Source organism: Oryx dammah, unplaced genomic scaffold (assembly GCF_014754425.2).
Source record: "Oryx dammah isolate SB20612 unplaced genomic scaffold, SCBI_Odam_1.1 HiC_scaffold_21, whole genome shotgun sequence".
NCBI classification, from domain to species: domain Eukaryota; kingdom Metazoa; phylum Chordata; class Mammalia; order Artiodactyla; family Bovidae; genus Oryx; species Oryx dammah.
Window position 1 is genome coordinate 1,083,841 of NW_024070205.1, and position 18,142 is coordinate 1,101,982.

General features: G+C 55.9%; 1 protein-coding gene across 3 annotated transcripts; it reads right to left on the reverse strand.

Moving 5' to 3' along the window:
• Positions 1-4,619: 4,619 nt before the first annotated feature.
• Positions 4,620-17,857, reverse strand: ADIPOR1 (adiponectin receptor 1). 3 transcript variants are annotated; one of them, XM_040263214.1, is made up of 8 exons: positions 17,509-17,857; positions 10,432-10,665; positions 9,343-9,459; positions 8,564-8,735; positions 7,995-8,181; positions 6,899-7,086; positions 5,750-5,943; positions 4,620-5,449 (listed from the first exon to the last, which is right to left on the reverse strand). In XM_040263214.1, the coding sequence occupies exons 2-8, from the start codon at positions 10,570-10,572 to the stop codon at positions 5,321-5,323; spliced, it is 1,128 nt and encodes a 375-aa protein (XP_040119148.1). In that variant the 5' UTR covers positions 10,573-10,665; positions 17,509-17,857; the 3' UTR covers positions 4,620-5,320. The 3 variants fall into 3 exon arrangements, with proteins under 3 accessions (XP_040119148.1, XP_040119147.1, XP_040119149.1); XM_040263213.1 differs by lacking the exon at positions 17,509-17,857 and adding an exon at positions 11,281-17,030 and having other exon boundaries at positions 4,628-5,449; XM_040263215.1 differs by having other exon boundaries at positions 4,630-5,449; positions 10,432-10,651; positions 17,509-17,650.
• Between the last annotated feature and the right edge of the window lie 285 nt (positions 17,858-18,142).

Genomic DNA, 18,142 nt, shown 5'->3' on the forward strand with positions numbered 1-18,142 from the left:
GCCGCCGCCCGGACCCGGAGGCTCCGGCGCCGCGCCCGCGGCCGCGCGCCGTGATGACGTCGCGCCTGCCCGCGTCACGTGCGGGGCCGCTGTCACGTGACCGCGGGCGCCGCGGGCGGAGCGGTGGGACGCGGCGCGAAGGGGGCGCGGGCCCCGGCACGGGAGCGGCCCGCGGCCAAGACTCCCTGCGACCCCGGCCCCTGGGGCCTCAGGACGCGGCGACCCGAGAGGAGTGCGGAGGTTTCCAAGGTAGGGAGCTGGCCGCAGGGCGCGTTCAGGCGCCCTCTCACGTCGAGAAAACCCACCGAGGCGCCCCGTTTCCTCCCGTCCACAGTCCGCAGTGGCCTTTTCGGGCCGACCATCGCTGTGATGAGAATCCCGGAGCCCCGCGACCACGGACCTCGGCGTTCTCTGCGTCACAGTCGGGTCTGTGGCCACCGCCGCGCGGTTCTCTGCTGCTTGCCCTCCGAGACAGTTACGTGGAAGGGGCGTGCGGCCCTGGAGGCGGGACTCCGCCAGGGAGACTGCGAAGGACCTTAGACGTCCCGGGGGTCCTCAGGCCCCCGTCCGCTTCTGCTGCCTTTCACAGCCCCTGGGTGCTGAGCGTTCTGCTAGAAATTTTGCTTCTGATTGGTTTTGGCGCACTTATCTCAGCGCCTGGGAAGGGAATGAGGTTCCTTGATACTGTTCCTGTGAAGGTTCAAACCAGTTGTACTTGAGTGTACCGTTTCCCACTGTGGTGCCTTTGATTCTTCAGGGATAATGAAACTATGGCCAAGCGGGTAGCAGCATCATAGTCTAACTTTGTGTAGTGTTCCCGGCTCTCATGTAGTATCTCTGATCTAAAATTCTCTTGATTTCCGTATTTCTGAGTGCAGGATTGATCCAGGTTTTATTGGGGGCATTTGGTAAAAGTTCACCAGAACGATGAACGCAGATATCCTTTAACAGCGATTGTGTGGGTATATGTATCCTCTGTAAATTCTCACACACGTGAAAAAGGATGTGTGTACAAGGTTGTTTGTAGATTGGATTGGGGACTGTTTCAGTAACGTGTGGTGCATCCATACAATTCAGTACCACGAAGTTGTGAACAGTGAGTATACTTTGCCTTTAGTTGTGTAGAAGGGTTGGGAAAGATATAGTCATATTTGCCAGTATATGTATAAAAATTGCAGTTGGAAAGATACAAAGTAGAGTAGCAACAGAAATTTCTTTGGAGAGAGGAACTGGTTGGTTGGGAGACAGGGTGGGAGAGATTTTCTCCTCTACGTATTTTTGTGCCTTTTGAACTTTACAGCATGTGGACTTAATGTGTGTATAATTTAAACAAAAATAATCCCTTGTCTTCTGGCTGCAGGATAGCACCTAGATGCTTTAATGATGTTGCCTAATTCCTGGCTGCAAGCAAGGACCCTGCCAGCAAGAAAGCCAGCACACCAAGGGGACTAGTCAGGCTTCTCCTCTTTTCTTCAAGGGTACTTCCCTAGCATGTTTTGAGTCAAGTCACGGGGACACCGTCCTCATGTGAGAATATTTCTAAACTTTGGATATCTGACCCGGTACCCTGCAGCCCAAACTGATTCTGAGTTCTTAGGTCCGTTGCTGGAGGGCTGTGTCTGGATGAGGGGAGTGGGTCAGTCAGGTTCCACACGTTGCCCTGCCTCGGGGTTTGGACTCCTGCGATGACGCTGGGTGTTGACAGCTTCTGAAGGGTTTCAGTAAGGCAAACATGGACGTGTTGCGGAGCTCTGCATCGGGTACGTCGGATGTGGGGCAAATCTCGAAACCAGTTAGGCAGAGGGCACTGCATTTTTGTGCCATCAGAGCATGGCAGGCAGGAGAACGTGCCTCATAATTACGGAATGTAATCACAGCAGGGCCCCAGCTGCTGCTTTGAAATTCATCGTGAATTTGCTCCCAGCCCTAGCTCCTGCCCCCAAGCGCTGGTTCCTGGTCTTGACTGAAGATAAGGCAGATACTGAGGAAGACACTTTCTGGGGAGATGGGACTCCTTTGTCAGCAGATTTTGGGTCAAGGACTTCTCCAAACACAGGGCGTTGCTGATTTTCTTAGGTTGCCAGGCAATAGATGTTCTACAACTAGAGATTAATTAGTCTCTTCCCTAATTGTTTACCTGATTGGAAGAGGGTAGAGTCAGAGTCTTAGCTTTTATTCTTGGCCTTTCTTTAATCAGAAGTCATCACTGTTTCTCTCATCACTTTTTTCCTATAGTGCCCTCGACAAATATTTAGGAAATCAATGAACCATAACGTGCAGTTAGAGAAAGAAGGTAGTACCTGCTGCTAGTTAGCAGAGTTGGTGAAGGCAAGGCTGGATAGTCAATCAGGATTTTTAAATGATTCGAGGCTTTGAAACCTGGGGTTTAAGTCAGATCTGAACCTGGATTCAGATACTCTGATCCTGCCATCTTGTGAAAAAGGCCTGGTCTTTTAGGGCCTTAGCTTTTTTCATCTGTGGAATAGGATACTACCACCTACTATTAAGGGTAAGAAATAAAAAGTTAAATGACATGTGGTAAGTGCAGAGGATCCCCCTGGGGACCCAGCGGAGAGGAACCCGCTTGTCAATGCAGAAGACACAGGTTCGATGCCTGGTCCGGGAAGACCCCACACACCACAGAGCAGCTAAGCCCCTGCACCGCAACTGCTGAGCCTGCGCTCGAGAGCCCGGGAGTCGCAACTGCTGAGCCTGTGTGCCCAGAGCTTGTACTCTGCAACTCTGTACTCTTCTGGTTTGGGAGAAGCCCCCCAAACCAGAAGCCCACGCAGTGAAGAGTAGCCCTCACTTGCTGCACCAAGAGAAAGCCTGCACGTGGCAACGAAGACGCAGCACCAAAGAAAAAGATGCTCAGTAGATGTCCTCGCTTAGGCCTCCCCTGGCCCTGTCCACCAGCAGTGAGGAAACATACACACAGGGCCTCACCAGTAGCTGCGAGTCTGTTTCCTCAAGTACAACACGGGTGGAGCTAGACCAGATGTGCTCCTTTCTGTACTAGTGGACGCCTCCGAGGGCCAGACAAGCGGCTGCACTGCTGAGGAGGGCTGAGGGTGAGCCTGAGAGGCAGCCCTCTGTAAAGACACGGCTGCTATTGTGCTGAGGTGGGCTGCTTCCACTGTGCAGCCCACAGGTCAGCAGTTTGAGACTTCTGCACTCAGTTAATCCTGTGCATTTTTGAACAGCACCTCAGTGCAGTCACACCAGATATAGTATCTCAAAGTAGCCCTACTCCCTTCTCCTAATCTTGAGATTCAGCCACATTGTCCTTCCTGTAACTAGTTCTATTGCTGAACTGTTTCATAAGAATAAACCAAGATTTATTTTTCCGCTCAGCAGTTCTGGACATTTGGCTTGTCTGCAGTATGTTGCTATGTACAGCTACAATGAAACTTTTTAGTACAAGCTAACTAAGTTTCTCAAGGGTAACTTCTTAAAATGTGAGTTGTGACCCACTGATGAGTTATGAAACAACTCAGCGCGTCAGAACCAGCATTAAAAAAATTTTTTAAGCATCCCGTGCTGGAAGCACTGGAGTTGCTTAACCACTGACTGCCAGGGAAGTCTCCCAGCATTTCTTAAACGAAGTAGCTTAGGACAGATACAAGGTGCAGCTCGCACCGCAGTGTTATTTCATGTCATTTAACCTGTGTATACTCCACACATCCAGAGTGGCCCCATGGATGACTCCCCAGCAGCGTCTGGTCAGATCCACATCTGTACCAACACGCGATCGTAGAATTTTTAGTTTTACTTTGTGGCTGCTCTGGGTCGTTGCTGGGCAGGGGTTTTCTCTAGTTGCAGCGAGTGGGGGCTGCTCCTAGCTGTGGCATGCAGGTCTCCATTGCGGTGGTTTCTCTTGGTGCCGAGCACAGGCACCAGGGCACACAGGCTTAGTTGCCCAAAGGGATATGGGATCTTCCCAGGCCAGGGATTGAACCTATGTCCCCTGCATTGGCAGGTGAACTCTTAACCACTAGACCACCAGGAAAGCCCACCATCTTAAGATTTTTAATTTGTGCCAGTCTGGTAGGAGTCAGTTTGGCTTTATGTTTCCCTGATCAGCACTGGAGGCAGAGATCTGTTGGCCTCGCTCAAGTTTTTAAAAGGATCATTTATTCACCTGGTCGTTCAAATCTGACTGCTGAGTCCAACTCTGTAACTTGCGAAGACGCCCATGCGATACTTACACTAGCTCACGAGGACCACTGCAGGCCTTTCGTATCCAGTGGACAGAGCGCGGTCAGGCTGAGGGCATTATGCAGAGGCAGACAGGTGTGGAGTGGCCTCTCGGTGAGACAGCCTTAATCACAGCGGCTTCCAGAGTCTACAGCATTCTGTGGCAGACCGCCTGTCACGCAGGCATCTTCTGGTCACTGAAAGCTGCTGCAGCACTGACTGTGCCAGGGCGCGTTGGTGTCCCCAGGAGAGACGGGCAAAGCGGCCTGGAGGAGCAGGCCTGGGGTCAGCTAGGCTCGGGCCCCGGCCTGCCCACGCCAGCCAAGCACCTCGGATTCAGACTGGAGCCTCAGCAGAATCTGGACCGACTCCGCTGGCTTCAGTCCTCTGGAGTTATATGCGAAGAGCGGAGACCACACAGGTTACAGAATGCCAAGTGTCTTCTGTACTTTATTATCATCATAGTCTTTGCATCAAGATACATAGCAATGATAGCAGGTTTCTTTTTAAAGCTTAGTATTAAATATTAAATATCTTTCTCCACTTTTAATTTTACATTACTCTGCCAAGAAAAAATTAAAACTCAAGTTATCTGAAGCCTGGACACACTTCCATGATTAGCCGGGCTGTGTAAAAGTCGGTGGCTTTGTTCTTCCTGCCGTGTGAGCAGGCCCAGGCCCTAGAAAGATGGGACCAGGTTATAATTGTTTTTGAAAAGTGTGCTACAAAAACGGACGGCCTGTTATAAGCCAGGTTACAAAGTCAGGACAGGGGTGAGGGAGGGACAGTTTCTTCCAGAAACGGAATCTCTGAAGAGTCCCAGTCCATTGCTTTTCCCCAGAATGGAGCGAGGAGGGGTCAGATCTCACCGTGAGCTTCCCAGCCCCGTCTCTGGGAGGGGGCGGCTGGGGGCAGGGTGGCCGCACCTGCCCTCCCCCACCTTTCTCAGCGAGGGAATGGAGTTTATTGCCCAGTGAGTGTGAAGTGGGCTGAAGCTTGGTTGGTACTGAATTCTCTAAGAGGTTTCTTCTAGAAACAGACAACTCAGACTCTTCCTCTCACTTCAGCAAAGAAGTTATTTTAAAAGCACTTGGGAAGTTCCTCCTGCGCCCTTGGGGGCGGCTCAGAGGAGGGAGTCGTCAGTACAGCCCCCTTCCAGGCCGTATCGGAACTCCTGAAGGTTGGAGACCCCGTAGAAGTGGACGAAGGCGGCCGCCACCACCAAGACATGGAAGATCTGATGAGACTGGAACTGCAGGGACAAGAGAGAAGCTTCAGGCAATGGCAGGGAGACCTGAGGGAAGCGAGAGGAGGCACTCGCCTCTCCTAGTTCCTCCGCAAAATTTCCTGCCACCATAAAACTGATACATTTGTTGTAGGAAAAAAAAAACGTGTAAATCCTGTCAGGGATTCACCCCCCCCACAGGCACTGGCATGAGCAGGGACACGCGTCACCCCAGACACCACCTGCCCCGTCTCTCTCTGCCTCTGATCCCGACCTCCACCTTCGGGCAGACTCACCACCACAGCCCTGCGAAGAGTCGTTTCTTACCCATATGTCGAATTTTCCAGGGAAGAAGCGCTCAGGAATGCGTGCGGCATAGAGGCCGGCTCCAGTGATGTACATCACAGCCATGAGGAAGAACCAGCCCATCTGGCCTACCGTGGTGGCCTTGACGAAGCCCTCCGCGATCGTGAAGTGCATGGTAGGCACGACGCCGCTCAAGCCAAGCCCCAGGAACACCCCTGAGCAGACGGATGGAGCGTGTCAGGCACAGGGACGGCCCTGCTGCCCTGCTGATACAAGGCACTTCCTGGTGAACAGCACGTGCTCAGGATATCTTGCACAAGATGGAGAGCCATCATCAGATGCTGCTTCAACGTCCAGAGTGGGAAGGAGGCTGGGAAAATGCCAGAGACACAGCCACTCCCTCCTATGTGCGCCAGAACTCTGATGGCTGCCGTGGCTACAAAGCCGAGATGGTGAGCCCTCGGGTGGTTTGCCAACCAGAGACGAGCAGGATGGGCGTGCCATTAAGAGCACAGAAGACTTGAGGAATAGGAGTCTGACCTCCTGAGGAGACAGACCCCAGTGAGAAGCCATAAGATAAAGAGCAGATGGCGTCCCTCCACACCAGGCCCCTGCCCACGGCCGCCGGGCAGGGCTCCGCTTCACCTCTGCAGACGCCCTGGGTGAGGCACCGTTGGCTGGTGCTCGATGAATAGTTAACTCTCTTAAATGAGGGTTAAACCACAGCGATGTTAAGTCTCAAGGGACTGGAGACAGTGGTAATTGACGTGTGGCTGTAGTAAAGCTGGAGTCTGGACAAGACGCCAGGAAGGGGCTCCTGCTCACAGCGACCCTGTCCCTCAACACGGCTCGGGCTCAAGGTGCTTTCTCTACCAAGCCACGCCTTTCATTCCCTTAGGAAAAGAACTCCCAGTGAGCTAGAGACTGTGCTTTGTACCTTTCTTAACTTCCTCAAACCAGATGTAAGAGTAGTCTTTTCTGCACTTTAACTACTGTCCTATTGACATTTCGCTGAAATAGTATGAAACTTGCAGGAGAATTGAGCTTTGAGAATTCATGCTGTTTTTAAAGTTCTAAACACAGATCAGGGTTCTGGGTGGGGGCCCAGGGCTGACCCCTTAGGCTCAAGGTCCAGACACGCACAAGGGCACGCCCTGCCTTGCAACCCACCTGCTCGTGTCTGCCGGTGCTTGGGCGTGGCGAACCGGTCCCACTGCGCCACGATGATGGCGGAGATGCCCAGGACGCAGACGATGGAGAGGTAGATGAGCCGCGGCTGCGGGGAGCAGTAGAAGGAGTAGTACAGCCAGGGCACGAAGCTCCCCATGATCAGCAGCGCGATGCCCGAGTAGTCCAGCCTGCAAGAGCCGCGGGGCGGGGCCGCCGGTGGGAGGGCCGCGGGGGGGGGGGGCACGGGGCGGAGCGAGGGCCGCGGGGCAGGGCCGCCGGTGGGAGGGCCACGGGGCGGAGCGGCCAGTCGGACGGCGCGCTCTACTGACCTCGGGCTTGGCCGGAGACCCCACTCCCCACGCGGTCCGCCCTGTGTCCTGACTCAAACCCCCACACGATCAGACACTGTTTGGGGCACGTTTGAAGGGCACCCCTTTGCCCAGGCTGTCAACAGCCACACCCCCTCACAGACAGTCAGGAGCTCCATCCATCACAATCCAGCCAGGCCCCAACTTCCATGCAGGAAGAACTCTGAGTATTCCCCAGTTCTGACAGCTCTTCAGCCAAAACCCTTACAGAGGGAGCATTACTAAGGGGCAGTATCCTCTTTCAGTTGACTTCAATGATAAAAATGTATTACTTGTTACTGGTGTTATTGAGAAAAACAGAATAACTCAGCAACACTTCCAGAACCAAAAATAACAGAAACGAGCAAACAAGCCCAGGCTCAGCGTTGGGGAGGACGGGCGTCTGGGGCTTCTGATAAGCTTTCCCGGCTGGTGGGCAGCTGTGCCCGCAGGGGGCGGCGCCCTGATGGGAAGGGGGCGCGGCCGGGCGCTTGGTGCGGGAGCGCGGCACCGCCAGCCTCTGGCCAGCGCTGCGCTGGGATGACCTCTACCCACAGTGGGCTCTGTCTGTGGAGGAGGCTGCAGTGAGAATTTTCAGGTTGGACTTAAGAGAAAAGCCTCCTGACCCTCTTACACCCACGAAACATCAGGGAATCTTGAGGAGCCCTAGCAGTCGCCAGGACCCCCCCAGCACCCGGATCACAGGGCGTGACGACAGCACTCACTTCCCCACCATCCCTGTGACTCACTTGGAGAAAGTCCGGGAGACTTTCTCTGAATGGCAGTAGACAGTGTGGAAGAGCCAGGAGAAGCTGAGGCAGAGCACCGCGCCCAGGAAGAACATCCCGAACACCACCTTCTCCTGCAGCGGGGCCATGAAGTACATGTTTGGCCTCAGCATGGTCAGGATCCCCAGGAAGAGAAAGAGCACGAAGCCTGCAGCAGGGAGAGGAGAGGAGTCTGAGGAGAAAGGCGACAGGCGACGCTTTAAACCAGCCCTGACGCCACAGGCTGAGCTGCGGGAACCCAGAGACCCCGACCAAAGAGCGTCTGCTGAAGGCTGACGTCTCCTTCACAGACGGTGGGTCTCCGACGGGATGGATCCGCCAGCCCCTGGACGGTTCTGACCACAGAGGACATCGGGTCCGACGTCTCCCCCGCTCGCACACCAGCGATGGGCCCTGCGAGCTCCCCGGCAGTGTAAAGACACCGCCAGCTCCCTCACAATCGCGACAACCGTGTGTCTCCTTCCCGTGGACAAAGGCCACCCCGCCCCCGGGCAGGCAGCAGACGAGCCCAGTGTCGCCCGGGGCCTCACCAAGCAGGTGCGTCCAGATGTTGCCGGTCTCCGTGTGGATGCGGAAGATGCTCCTGAAGCAGGCGCGGAAGGAGGGCATGGGCGGCCGGTGGCCGTGCAGCAGGTAGTCGTTGTCCTTCAGCCAGTCCGGGAGCACGTCGTACGGGATGACCCTCCAGCGGCCCTCCCAGACCTGCAACCACACGCGCTCTAAGCGGGGCTGGGGGCCGCGAGCCTCCCCAAGGACGCGGCATGCAGAAGAGCCTCCGCCGGGTTCCATAGGGTCCCGGGGAGCGGTGGGGGCCAGCCCGGGGCTGCAGACACCAGGACAGCAGGAGCGAGGCTGCGCCCAGACCCCCGCTTAGAGTGTCTTTGTTCTTGTGTCAGGAAGCTTAGCTGGATGTGCTTAGCTGAGCAGGTCAGAATATGGCAGGACCTCCTCTCCGCTCCCTGAGAGACACATTTACCGCTCCCCCACACTCTGGTGGCTGTCGGCCATCGTCCCCCCTTGAGCAACTAAGTTCTCACTGTGTTGAGACTTTTCAGAGCAGGAGTTCTTAACCTAGGACGTAAAGACAACGGACAGTGTCCAGAGAGCTGGTGAGCAAGATTGGTCTCGGAACTCGTGACTCTGTCACCCGTGGAAATCATGTTATCGGTTTCTACTCGTAGCCACTCAGAAATGACAAGCTCCGATAACACAGCTCGTCATGAGCGCGTGTTCAGCGTGTTCATAAAGGTGCGGTGCTCCCGCCTCAGCCCCAGGCGGGTGAGCCCGCTCCCTCCCCGTGGGACGGGACCTTGTACACGAACTCCTCCATCTTCTCCATGGCGTGGTGGGCCTGCAGGGGCAGTGTGAGCACTCGCACCTCCTCCTCCTCCTCCTGCGGCCCTGGGCAGGCCTGCTCCTCCTCGGCCTGTGGGGAAGGGGAGAGCGCTGCAGCCCTGGAGGGCCTGGGGATGCACGCGTCTGGCGCCCACGAGGCAGGCCACGCCGCCCTCTGCCCGGCCTCTCCTGCACACAGGCCTCGGGTCTGCTCTCTGGAAGCAGGATGGTGCCTGAGTTTGCAACGTCACAAGCGCTGGGGGAGAGCACGCCGCAGTGCCCAGGGTCAGCAGCCCAGGCCTGCACCCAGGCCCTGGCAGCCCACCTCTGTCTCCAAGACGGTGGCCCTCAGCTTCCCCCAATTTCCCAAACACTTCTCGTCTAGACCGCTGAACGAGGAGGAATAAGACAGAGGCTCAGAGATCCGCTAACTCTCAATCTGATTGGTGCCCTGTGCAGCGGCCCTGGGGCCCAGACAGTGTGCACCTGCTCCGGGAGAAGCCAGGCCTCAGAGCCGGCTCCACAGAAGCAGCACAGGAGGGCCTGAGAGGGCTCGCCTCCGGGGAGACCTCCAGAGCCGTGGCGGGGAGGGCAGTTCCTCCGTGGGCGGGTTTTCCTCCTGTGATGCTTCCTCTTAGACCTCGTGATAGAGGGACAACCCCCCCACCCCGAATTCATCCTCTGTCCATCTTGGCACAGAGTCCCTGGTCTCCCTCCGAGTGGGGATGCTACTCGGGTTCTGCCCAGGCACAACGGAAAGCCCACTTGGCTGGACATGAGGCCCTGCCCGGCCCCTCCAGGGGCAGGGCCTTATCTCCCCCCTCCGGCCCTTGGGGACTCTGAAGAATGAGATAAAGCGGCCAGGTGCGGCCTCCACAGCAGCCTGGGGCAGCACCTGCTCCTCCCATGAGCCTTCCAGCTGGCCAAAGCGGCAGGGATTTTCGGTGGTATATGGAGCCTGGCCTGACTGCTTCCTGCCTTCGTCAGGACGGACAGTCCAGGGCGCTGTGGCTCTGGGGAGACCAACAGGTCTCAGGAGAGGCTGACCAGGGAGATGACTTACTTTGGTTGGGCTGGTGACCGCCCGCTTGCCCTTCTCCTCGAGCAGGGGTCCCAGCTCGGCCAGCTCCACTGTGTCGGCCTCCCTGTTGCTGGCGGGAGCCCCGTTGCCCTGGGCCACCGCGGGTCCCTTGTGAGACGACATCAGGATGGTACCTCGGGGCCCTCCGGCTTCAGCCTGGGGAGAGCGTGGGGTCTCTTGGCCCCAGGGGCCAGAGAGCTCCCTGTGATGGGGACACTGGAAGCAGACACAGACACAGGGTGTTGACAGTTTATCCTTCTGACGTTCATTTCTGAAGTCAATACTGAGAAAGAGACAGCCCCCCACTCATACCCTCTGCAGTCCCAGAGGCCAGTTAACTGCATCTCTCCTCCTCTGTACCATCAGCCTTTACTGAGGCTTCACTAACCTTAAAATCTGAAAACCTAGTTGCTTCAAAAGATTTGTGTGTTTTGCACCAAACTGTCACCCCAGAAAGACAGCCACCCACCCCACATCCCTCCCACAAACACGAGCCCGTTCAGTGAGCCGAGTTTATCCCGGTCCCCAGAGCTGGCCCTGGAAAAGCCTGGCTCTGAGACTGAGCAGCAAAAAGAGGAAGCCGAAGCCTGGCTGTAATCACCACAGGCCACCCAGGCTGAGAAGCGAACCAACTGCCAACTGAGCTCAGTGGGCCTTACCTACAAGTGCCCTGAAACGTGTGCACCGCCTACAAAAGTGGGCCGAGGGTGGGCTAGCGGCCCGGGGGTCAACTTCTCTGCAAGGCCTACTGCTTCTGTCAGAGGATCACCGCCCAGCTCTGTGAGGAGAGCACTTTGCTCACAGCCCTGTCTTGCAGCAGCAGTAACTCACCTGGCCGTGGGAGGCTGAAGACACGAGGCAGCGCCCCCTGGCCCCGCCACCAAACCAGCTCAGCACGGGCCTGTCCCAGCGACCACAGGTCATAACCTAGGCCCCACTCCAAAGAGCTTTGGAGCTGAGACACAGACCCTGTAGGAGGCAGTCTTTAATCAGGCCTCAGGAAGACAAGATGAACATTAAGAGGAGGGGAAAAGTGCCCCAAGACTTCCGACCCCCCCGCTCCCAACAAAGGAATTTACTGCTCACAGCAGCAGCAGCCAGAATAGTAACATTTTCCTGCGTTGGTCACCTGAGCCCTGGGAGCCACCAGGCAATGCAAAGGTGGCCAGGTGACACCTGCACGGAGCAAGCTGCCCTCCGGGGAGGAAGCAGAGCTCGGGGGCCACCTCCTCCATCAGGGCGGTCAGCGCAGCCTCGCTCCCGAGGGGCAGTGCTGTCTCCAGAGGTCACTGCGCCTCCACCTTTGACGTGTACCTGCTCTTCTACCCAAGAGTCGCCTCGATTCCTTCTCAGAGATTAAGACCGGATCTGTGTAGTCAGGTGAGGGCAGCCTGCAAGTTTCAAAACAGTCATGCCAGGCTCAGCCATCAGCACAGCTGAGAGCTGGTTCAGGAGAGCAAATGACCATGACACCATCCACAGACCCCGCGGCGGTGCCAACACACAGGCGCTGGCTGCTCCTCCACACACGCAGGACTCTGACAGGAAAGATGCCAGCCCACAGCCGCAGCCAACGACTGAGCCGCTGGAGAACAGGAAGCCAGAGGCCCACGAAACCCTCAGGAGACAGGCGGCCCACGTGAGCAGAAACACCGGGCAATCTCTTTCAATAGGCTGACCACAAAGACACATTTCCTCAAACTGAAGTACTCCCGACAAACGGCTTTAGGAAGAAACAGTTTACACTGCAGTGAAAAATACAGATAGCTTTGGGCATCCCAGAAAAGTATGAAAAGGGGAATATACTTAGCTAGAATACAGTACCCGAGAGGCGGCCACTAGGGTTAAAAAATAGATATTTTCTCAGGTTCTGGGATGCAGTGCTACCCAGATCACTAATTTATGCATATCCCCGACTGTGGTTAGAACCTGTATTTCAGAATAGGTGGAAGAATGACGGGGACAGCATTCCCACCAGCAAGCATGTGACCTGCTAGCTAAGGCGTTACGCACTTGTGCCTCTGGGCTGCTCTCTGTCCCCGTCCCCAGAGCAGCCAACACACCCCCGGAATACTTAACAAACGCACTTAGTGCCAGCACCCTGAGGTGCTTTAAGGCACTGTGGAAATCCCCAAGTCACGCAAGTCACTGTCCTGAAGGAGGAGCCTATAACCCAGTGGCATGAGGCGGCACGTGCAGAACCAGGGGCAGCGCCACTGCTCCAGCAGGACAGCGCAGGAGAGCCCTGGGCTAGGATGGCACACACCCAGTGCAGGTGAGTGCCGTGGGCCTGACTCACCAGTGGGGGTGAGAATGATACACATTATACGCTGGGCAGTCAGGGCCAGAGAGCAGGCGCGGACTCCAGCCTGGCGCACTTCCTAACTTCCTGTCTGGGTCTGATGCTCTCACACCCTCAAGCCCAGCGTCCTCCTAGGAGGACCTCAGTCTTGTGGCAATCTTCAAAGGCTTTCCTCGTTCAGTCGAAACCACCTTCTGTCACTTCTGAGCTCCTTTGGCTCCCACACCCCACCCCCAGCATTATCTCTAGACCCAGAGTCACTGACTCTGACAGGCACCCGATAACTCACAAGCCAGGCACGTTACAGCTCATCACATAAGACACATCGCCACGCATCAAAGAACAGATGACGACGCTCAGCAGAGGTCATGTCACTATAGTGAGCAGAGTCCACTGGCCAGCGGGGTCTTCTAAACTACCAACACAGGGACAGGAAGGGAGAGAAAGGGGGCGGAGGTCTCGTAAGAAAGAAAAGCAAGTAACGCTAGAATCTGAAAGTCTACTTGGCAGGGTGAGCCTCTCACAGACGGCTGGCGATCGGGACGAGCGAGCCTTTCAGTGCCCGCTGTGTCACGCCAGCACCAGCCCCTGGGGTATGAGGACGGACTCTGTGAGCACTCAGACCCAGGAGGGCTTCACTGTCCCACGAGCTTTGCTTCTGATTTTTTAATATTTCATGGGTTTCTTCTCAAAATGTTTTAAAGATTAATTTTATTTATGGCTATGCTGGGTCTCTTGCTGCGCGGGCTTTCTCCAGTTGCGACGAGCAGGGGCTCCCCTCCGGTTGCGGGCGCGGGCTCTAGGCCATGCGGGTTCAGTAGCTGCTGGCTGCAGCTGCGGTGGTCGCAGCTCCCAGCTCGGGCGCAGGCTCGATAGTTGTGGCGCCCGGGCTTCGCTGCTCCCTGGCATGAGGGGTCTTGAACCTGTGTCTTCCGCGTTGGCAGATGGATTCTTTACCACTGAGTCGCCAGGGAGGCCCTCACAAACCTTCCTGTCCTTATATGTTCTAGAGGAGACACCTTTCTCCTCAAAATCGCCACATCCAATGAAGCAGTTATAACTGGGCCAAACTCCACTGAGTGCATTTTTGATGGGATTTCTTTACTTCAAGCTAATACATCTTTGCCACTAAGCTCTCCTGCTGGATAGCCCTGTGACATTGGAGGGCAGGGCTGTGGGGGCAGGGGATGCCTGTGCTCCTATGAACAAGATTATCTGGCGCCAACCTTGGGGACGCACTGATTCTTCGTTGCCAGCCTTTGTTGGTAAGTTTATTTCCCTCACACTTTTGGAGACATTTATTTTGTGAACCAGGTCCCAAGTTTTTCACATTACAGTACACTCCTTCTCAGGAGTCAAAGGCACAGAACTTCTAGAAGCTTTTAATCTAGGGTCCCTGGGCCCTTGGAGTTTCCCCAAGTCCAGCTCCTTCTTACGCCTACCTGACGCTCACAGTAAAGTCAGAGTGTAACTTGTTCTGTCGTGTCTGACTCTTTGCGACCTCATGGACTGGAGCCCGCCAGGCTCCCCCGTCCCTGGGATTCTCCAGGCAAGAGCACTGGAGTGGGGGGCCATTCCCTTCTCCAGCGGATCTTCCCGACCCAGGGATCAAATCCACATCTCCTGCATTGCAGGAGGATTCTTTTTTTTTTTTTTCCTTTTGAACGATGTAGGCAGAGTGTTTTTTGTAAAGCACACACATCAAGGACCAGTTTGCTGTTAGATCGCTGCACAGATGCACTCCCAGCAACAGGCAGAAAACTCAACGACCACAGTGTCCATATTCATATTCGGCGGGCTTGTCCTCATCAGCAGAAAGACTGAGCCAAGCAACCATGACGTCTATGCTGCTGCTGCTGAGTCGCTTCAGTCGTGTCCGACTCTGTGCGACCCCATGGACTGCAGCCCACTAGGCTCCGCCGTCCCTGGGACTCTCCAGGCAAGAGCACTGGAGAGGCTGCCGTCTGCTTCTCCAGGGAAGATTCTTTACCACTGAGCCACCAGGGGAGCCCGAAACAAGGCGCGTCCAAGTGCTGAGGACGAAGAGCGCGGCCGCCTCTGCCGCCCTGTCAGGGAAGGTGGCTGCGCAGCGCTGCCGGGGGAGATGAGTCAAGGCAAAGGCTCATGTTAGAGAACTGCCGAGTCACAAGAGTGGAGCCTCAGCTTTCCAATTGAAGTGCAAGTGTCACTGACTTAGGAGTCTGCAATGAAAACCCAGAATCTAACTTTCTTTGTAGCTCTTCTCCAGGTAAAGCTATCTCAACAGAAATAGATCTTTTTTGAATCCCAAATAGACAGGTACGCTTTCCAAATGCCATAACACAAGGTAAAGTAAACAGGAACGTGAACGCAAGTTTCATACCAGCCTTTGATTTTAATACCTGGCTTTTAAGTACAGTCAACACGTTATATGGTAACTGTATACTCTGAGAGCCAGATGAAACAAGCAAATGAGGTACATGTCTAAAAGCAAATCACTCGGAACCAGTTTGCCTCGAGGGCACTTTCAAGGATCTATTCAATCTAAGACAGCTAAGACTTTATACACAGTAACCATGCCCCCAACATTTCTGAGCAGGAAAAGGCAATTCACCTTGAAAATAGTGAAAGGAACACAGTCCAGTGGGCAACACGAGGGACAAATGGACATTAAGGGCAAAACCTTTAACAACTCTGATGGATACCAGCACCAGAAAACACCCCACCGGTACTGATGAAACTTCTGCATGTAAAGATGGCTTCGGTTTTCCCTGGTAGCTCAGGCGGTAAAGAATCCGCCTGCAGTGCAGGAGACCTGGGTTCAATCCCTGGGTTGGGAAGATATCCTGGAGAAGGGAAAGGCTACCACTCCAGTATTCTGGCCTAGAGAATTCCTTGGACTTATAGTCCATAGGGTCGCAAAGAGTCACACACAACTGAGCGACTTTCACTAACTTCACTTAGTTCACCAGTATGATCACCAGTAGGTGGGGTTGTGTTCCAAGTGTGTCAAACAGTTCCTTTTTGGCTTTATATTAAAGAAGTCAAGGAAATTTCTTAGGGAAATAACAGACTTATTGGCCTAGAAAGAAGTGAAAATTTCTTTACCTGTCCACAAATAAGCGTGGCATTGTGGCTACAGAAACAAGGCAGAGAGGAGTCTGGCCTCGACTTTTAAGAGGAGGCAATAACTTATCTAGTGCTGCTACAAGGCTAAATGCCACAAAGTGCTGGAGGAATCCGGAAGAAAAGCTCAGTCTGAGCTGGGAGATCGGGAAAGGTTTTGTGGAAGATTTTAAGAAAGGATTTTGATGGGTAAAGATAGGATCAAAGCATTCCTGAGGGTAGTGCTGTGAACCTGGGCAGGCTCAAAAGAACAGAGACCCCAGGGCAGTGAATAATCCACTTTCCACAAGGAAATCTTGGAAAGGCAATGTGAGGCCAGACTTAAGAAGAAACTGAAGACAGTCTAAAAGCTAAAATCCGAAGTGCACTTTATCCATTAGCCACCGGGGGCCCACTGGGAAGGGTGTGCCCTTGTCTGAGCTTTCAACCTGCAGGCAAAATAGTTGCTTAAAATTTCTGTTTATCCCCTGGGCATCAGATAGTTTCTTGGCCCCTGAGAACAGAATGCTTTCAGATTCTACTCAACAATTAGGTACAGTTTCGGGGAGACCTGCCCTAAGATGGCTGCTTACAGGCAACACACCAGTCCTTAAGGCTGATGCCCCAAGTACACGGAAGTTACTCCTGGGGTGAAGAAATTGCAGGGCGGCAATCCGTGTTTCAGCGCCCCGCCTGAATCCCAGCAGTGCATGGACACTACCAAACAGCAGCAGCAGCAGCTGCGCCACAAGAGGCGATGCAAGCCTAGGTCTTAGTAAACAGCCGTAAACAGACCCCAGAGCCCCTTCACTTCAGAGAGAGCCAGTCATCCAGTGTTCGCTTGATTCAAGCGGGGAGCCTATACATCCTTTCCCGGCTGTGTCTTCTGCCTCCGTCGGGGAAACGCAGGTTAACCTAGCAAAGCACTCTGCAGGCCTCCTGTTGCTCCTCCGACACCTGAAGCTCCCTAAATGAAATTCGCCTTGTCCGTTTCCCACTCGCCTGCGTAGCGCCTGAAACCGAGAGGAAACATCTATTCCATTAAAAACTGAAGGCTTGACCAAAAACCTCAAACAGGATGGCGCCTATGAGAGGTTTCTGAGGGAATGAAGTTTCCTTTTGCCCCAAAGGACTTTAGATTTCGCTCACATTGCAGCATTAGGGCCATCTTACACACAGGCCAACTGTCCACCAGCCTCCCCTTCCCTGCCGCCAAGGTGGGGGCACTGTCACGGTCTAGTAACCGCGGGGCTCCTCGGGCTGCCGAAGGCGGGGGCTCCCCGCCGGACGGCGGCTCCGAGCCTCAGGCCCGCAGCCCCTCGGCGCTCGCCTCGCGCGGTCTTGGGACCAGGCTCAGCTCCGGCCTGGCGGCCCTGAGCCCGAGCCTGAAGCCCGACGTCTCACCCTGGCGACTGGGGGGTACGGCCGCCACCGCGGCTGTTGACAGCGGGGGATGCGACTCGCACGGGAGGGGCCGGGAACCTGGACAGCTGACGCGTTTAGGCTGGAGGAGCGGCCGGCCCCGAGCGGGGGTCCGGGGGCCCTGGGGACGCCCGGGCGGTCGAGCCCTACGGCAGCTGCCTCAGGCCCGCGCCGAGACTCCCATGGGGAGCCCGCCCTCCGGCCGATCCCCGCCCTCCGGTCTGCTCGCCACCGAACCCAGGGGAACTTACGGCGGGCGAGGGCTGTGCTGGGGGCCACGGCACCGGCGTTACATCCCGCGTCGCCGGAGGCGGCCTGCGGCCGAGCGGCCCAGATCGTCTGCGCCCTCCCGGGGCCGGAAGGGGCGCGCAACCGCAGGGCGTCACCTCCGCGAGAGCGTCACGTCCTCTCAGACGCTCGGCTCCCGGCTCTCGCGAAGCCCAATCACAGGCCGGCCCCTTGGACCCGCCCCCAGGACGGCCCCGCCCCTCCACCTGACCCCGCCCGCTCTAGCCCGGTGATCTTCGTTGTTGTTCAGCCGCTAAATCGTGTCTCACCCTGCGACCCCATGGCCTGCAGCACCCCTAGCCTCCTCTATCCGGCAATCTTTCCGCAGTCCGGACCACAGGCCCGCCCCTCGGCCCCGTCTCACCTGTGGCCCCGCCCCTCCCGGCGGCCCCGCCCCTCCGAGGTACGACAGCGCCTCAAGTCCCAATCGCAGGTCCGTTCCCCTTGGCCCCGCCTCCCGCTCACGGGCCCCGCCCCCTTGCTCTGCGCCAATCGTAAGCCTTCCCTCGCAAAGCCTCGCGGGAACCACAGCCCCCAAGTTGCTAACCTGTGCTCCGGTCGAGGAAGGAATTTCTGGGAATTAGACTGAGCCCTGCG

Excerpts from the sequence above, each read along its gene's own strand:
- ADIPOR1 (XM_040263213.1), bottom strand. The coding sequence starts at position 11,373 with ATGACCTGTGGTCGCTGGGACAGGCCCGTGCTGAGCTGGTTTGGTGGC. Across the intron at positions 9,460-10,431 it reads CGGTCACCAGCCCAACCAAA|GCCGAGGAGGAGCAGGCCTG; the intron begins GTAAGTCATCTC and ends CCTTCCCCACAG. Across the intron at positions 7,087-7,994 it reads GTCTCCCGGACTTTCTCCAA|GCTGGACTACTCGGGCATCG; the intron begins GTGAGTCACAGG and ends CGGCTCTTGCAG.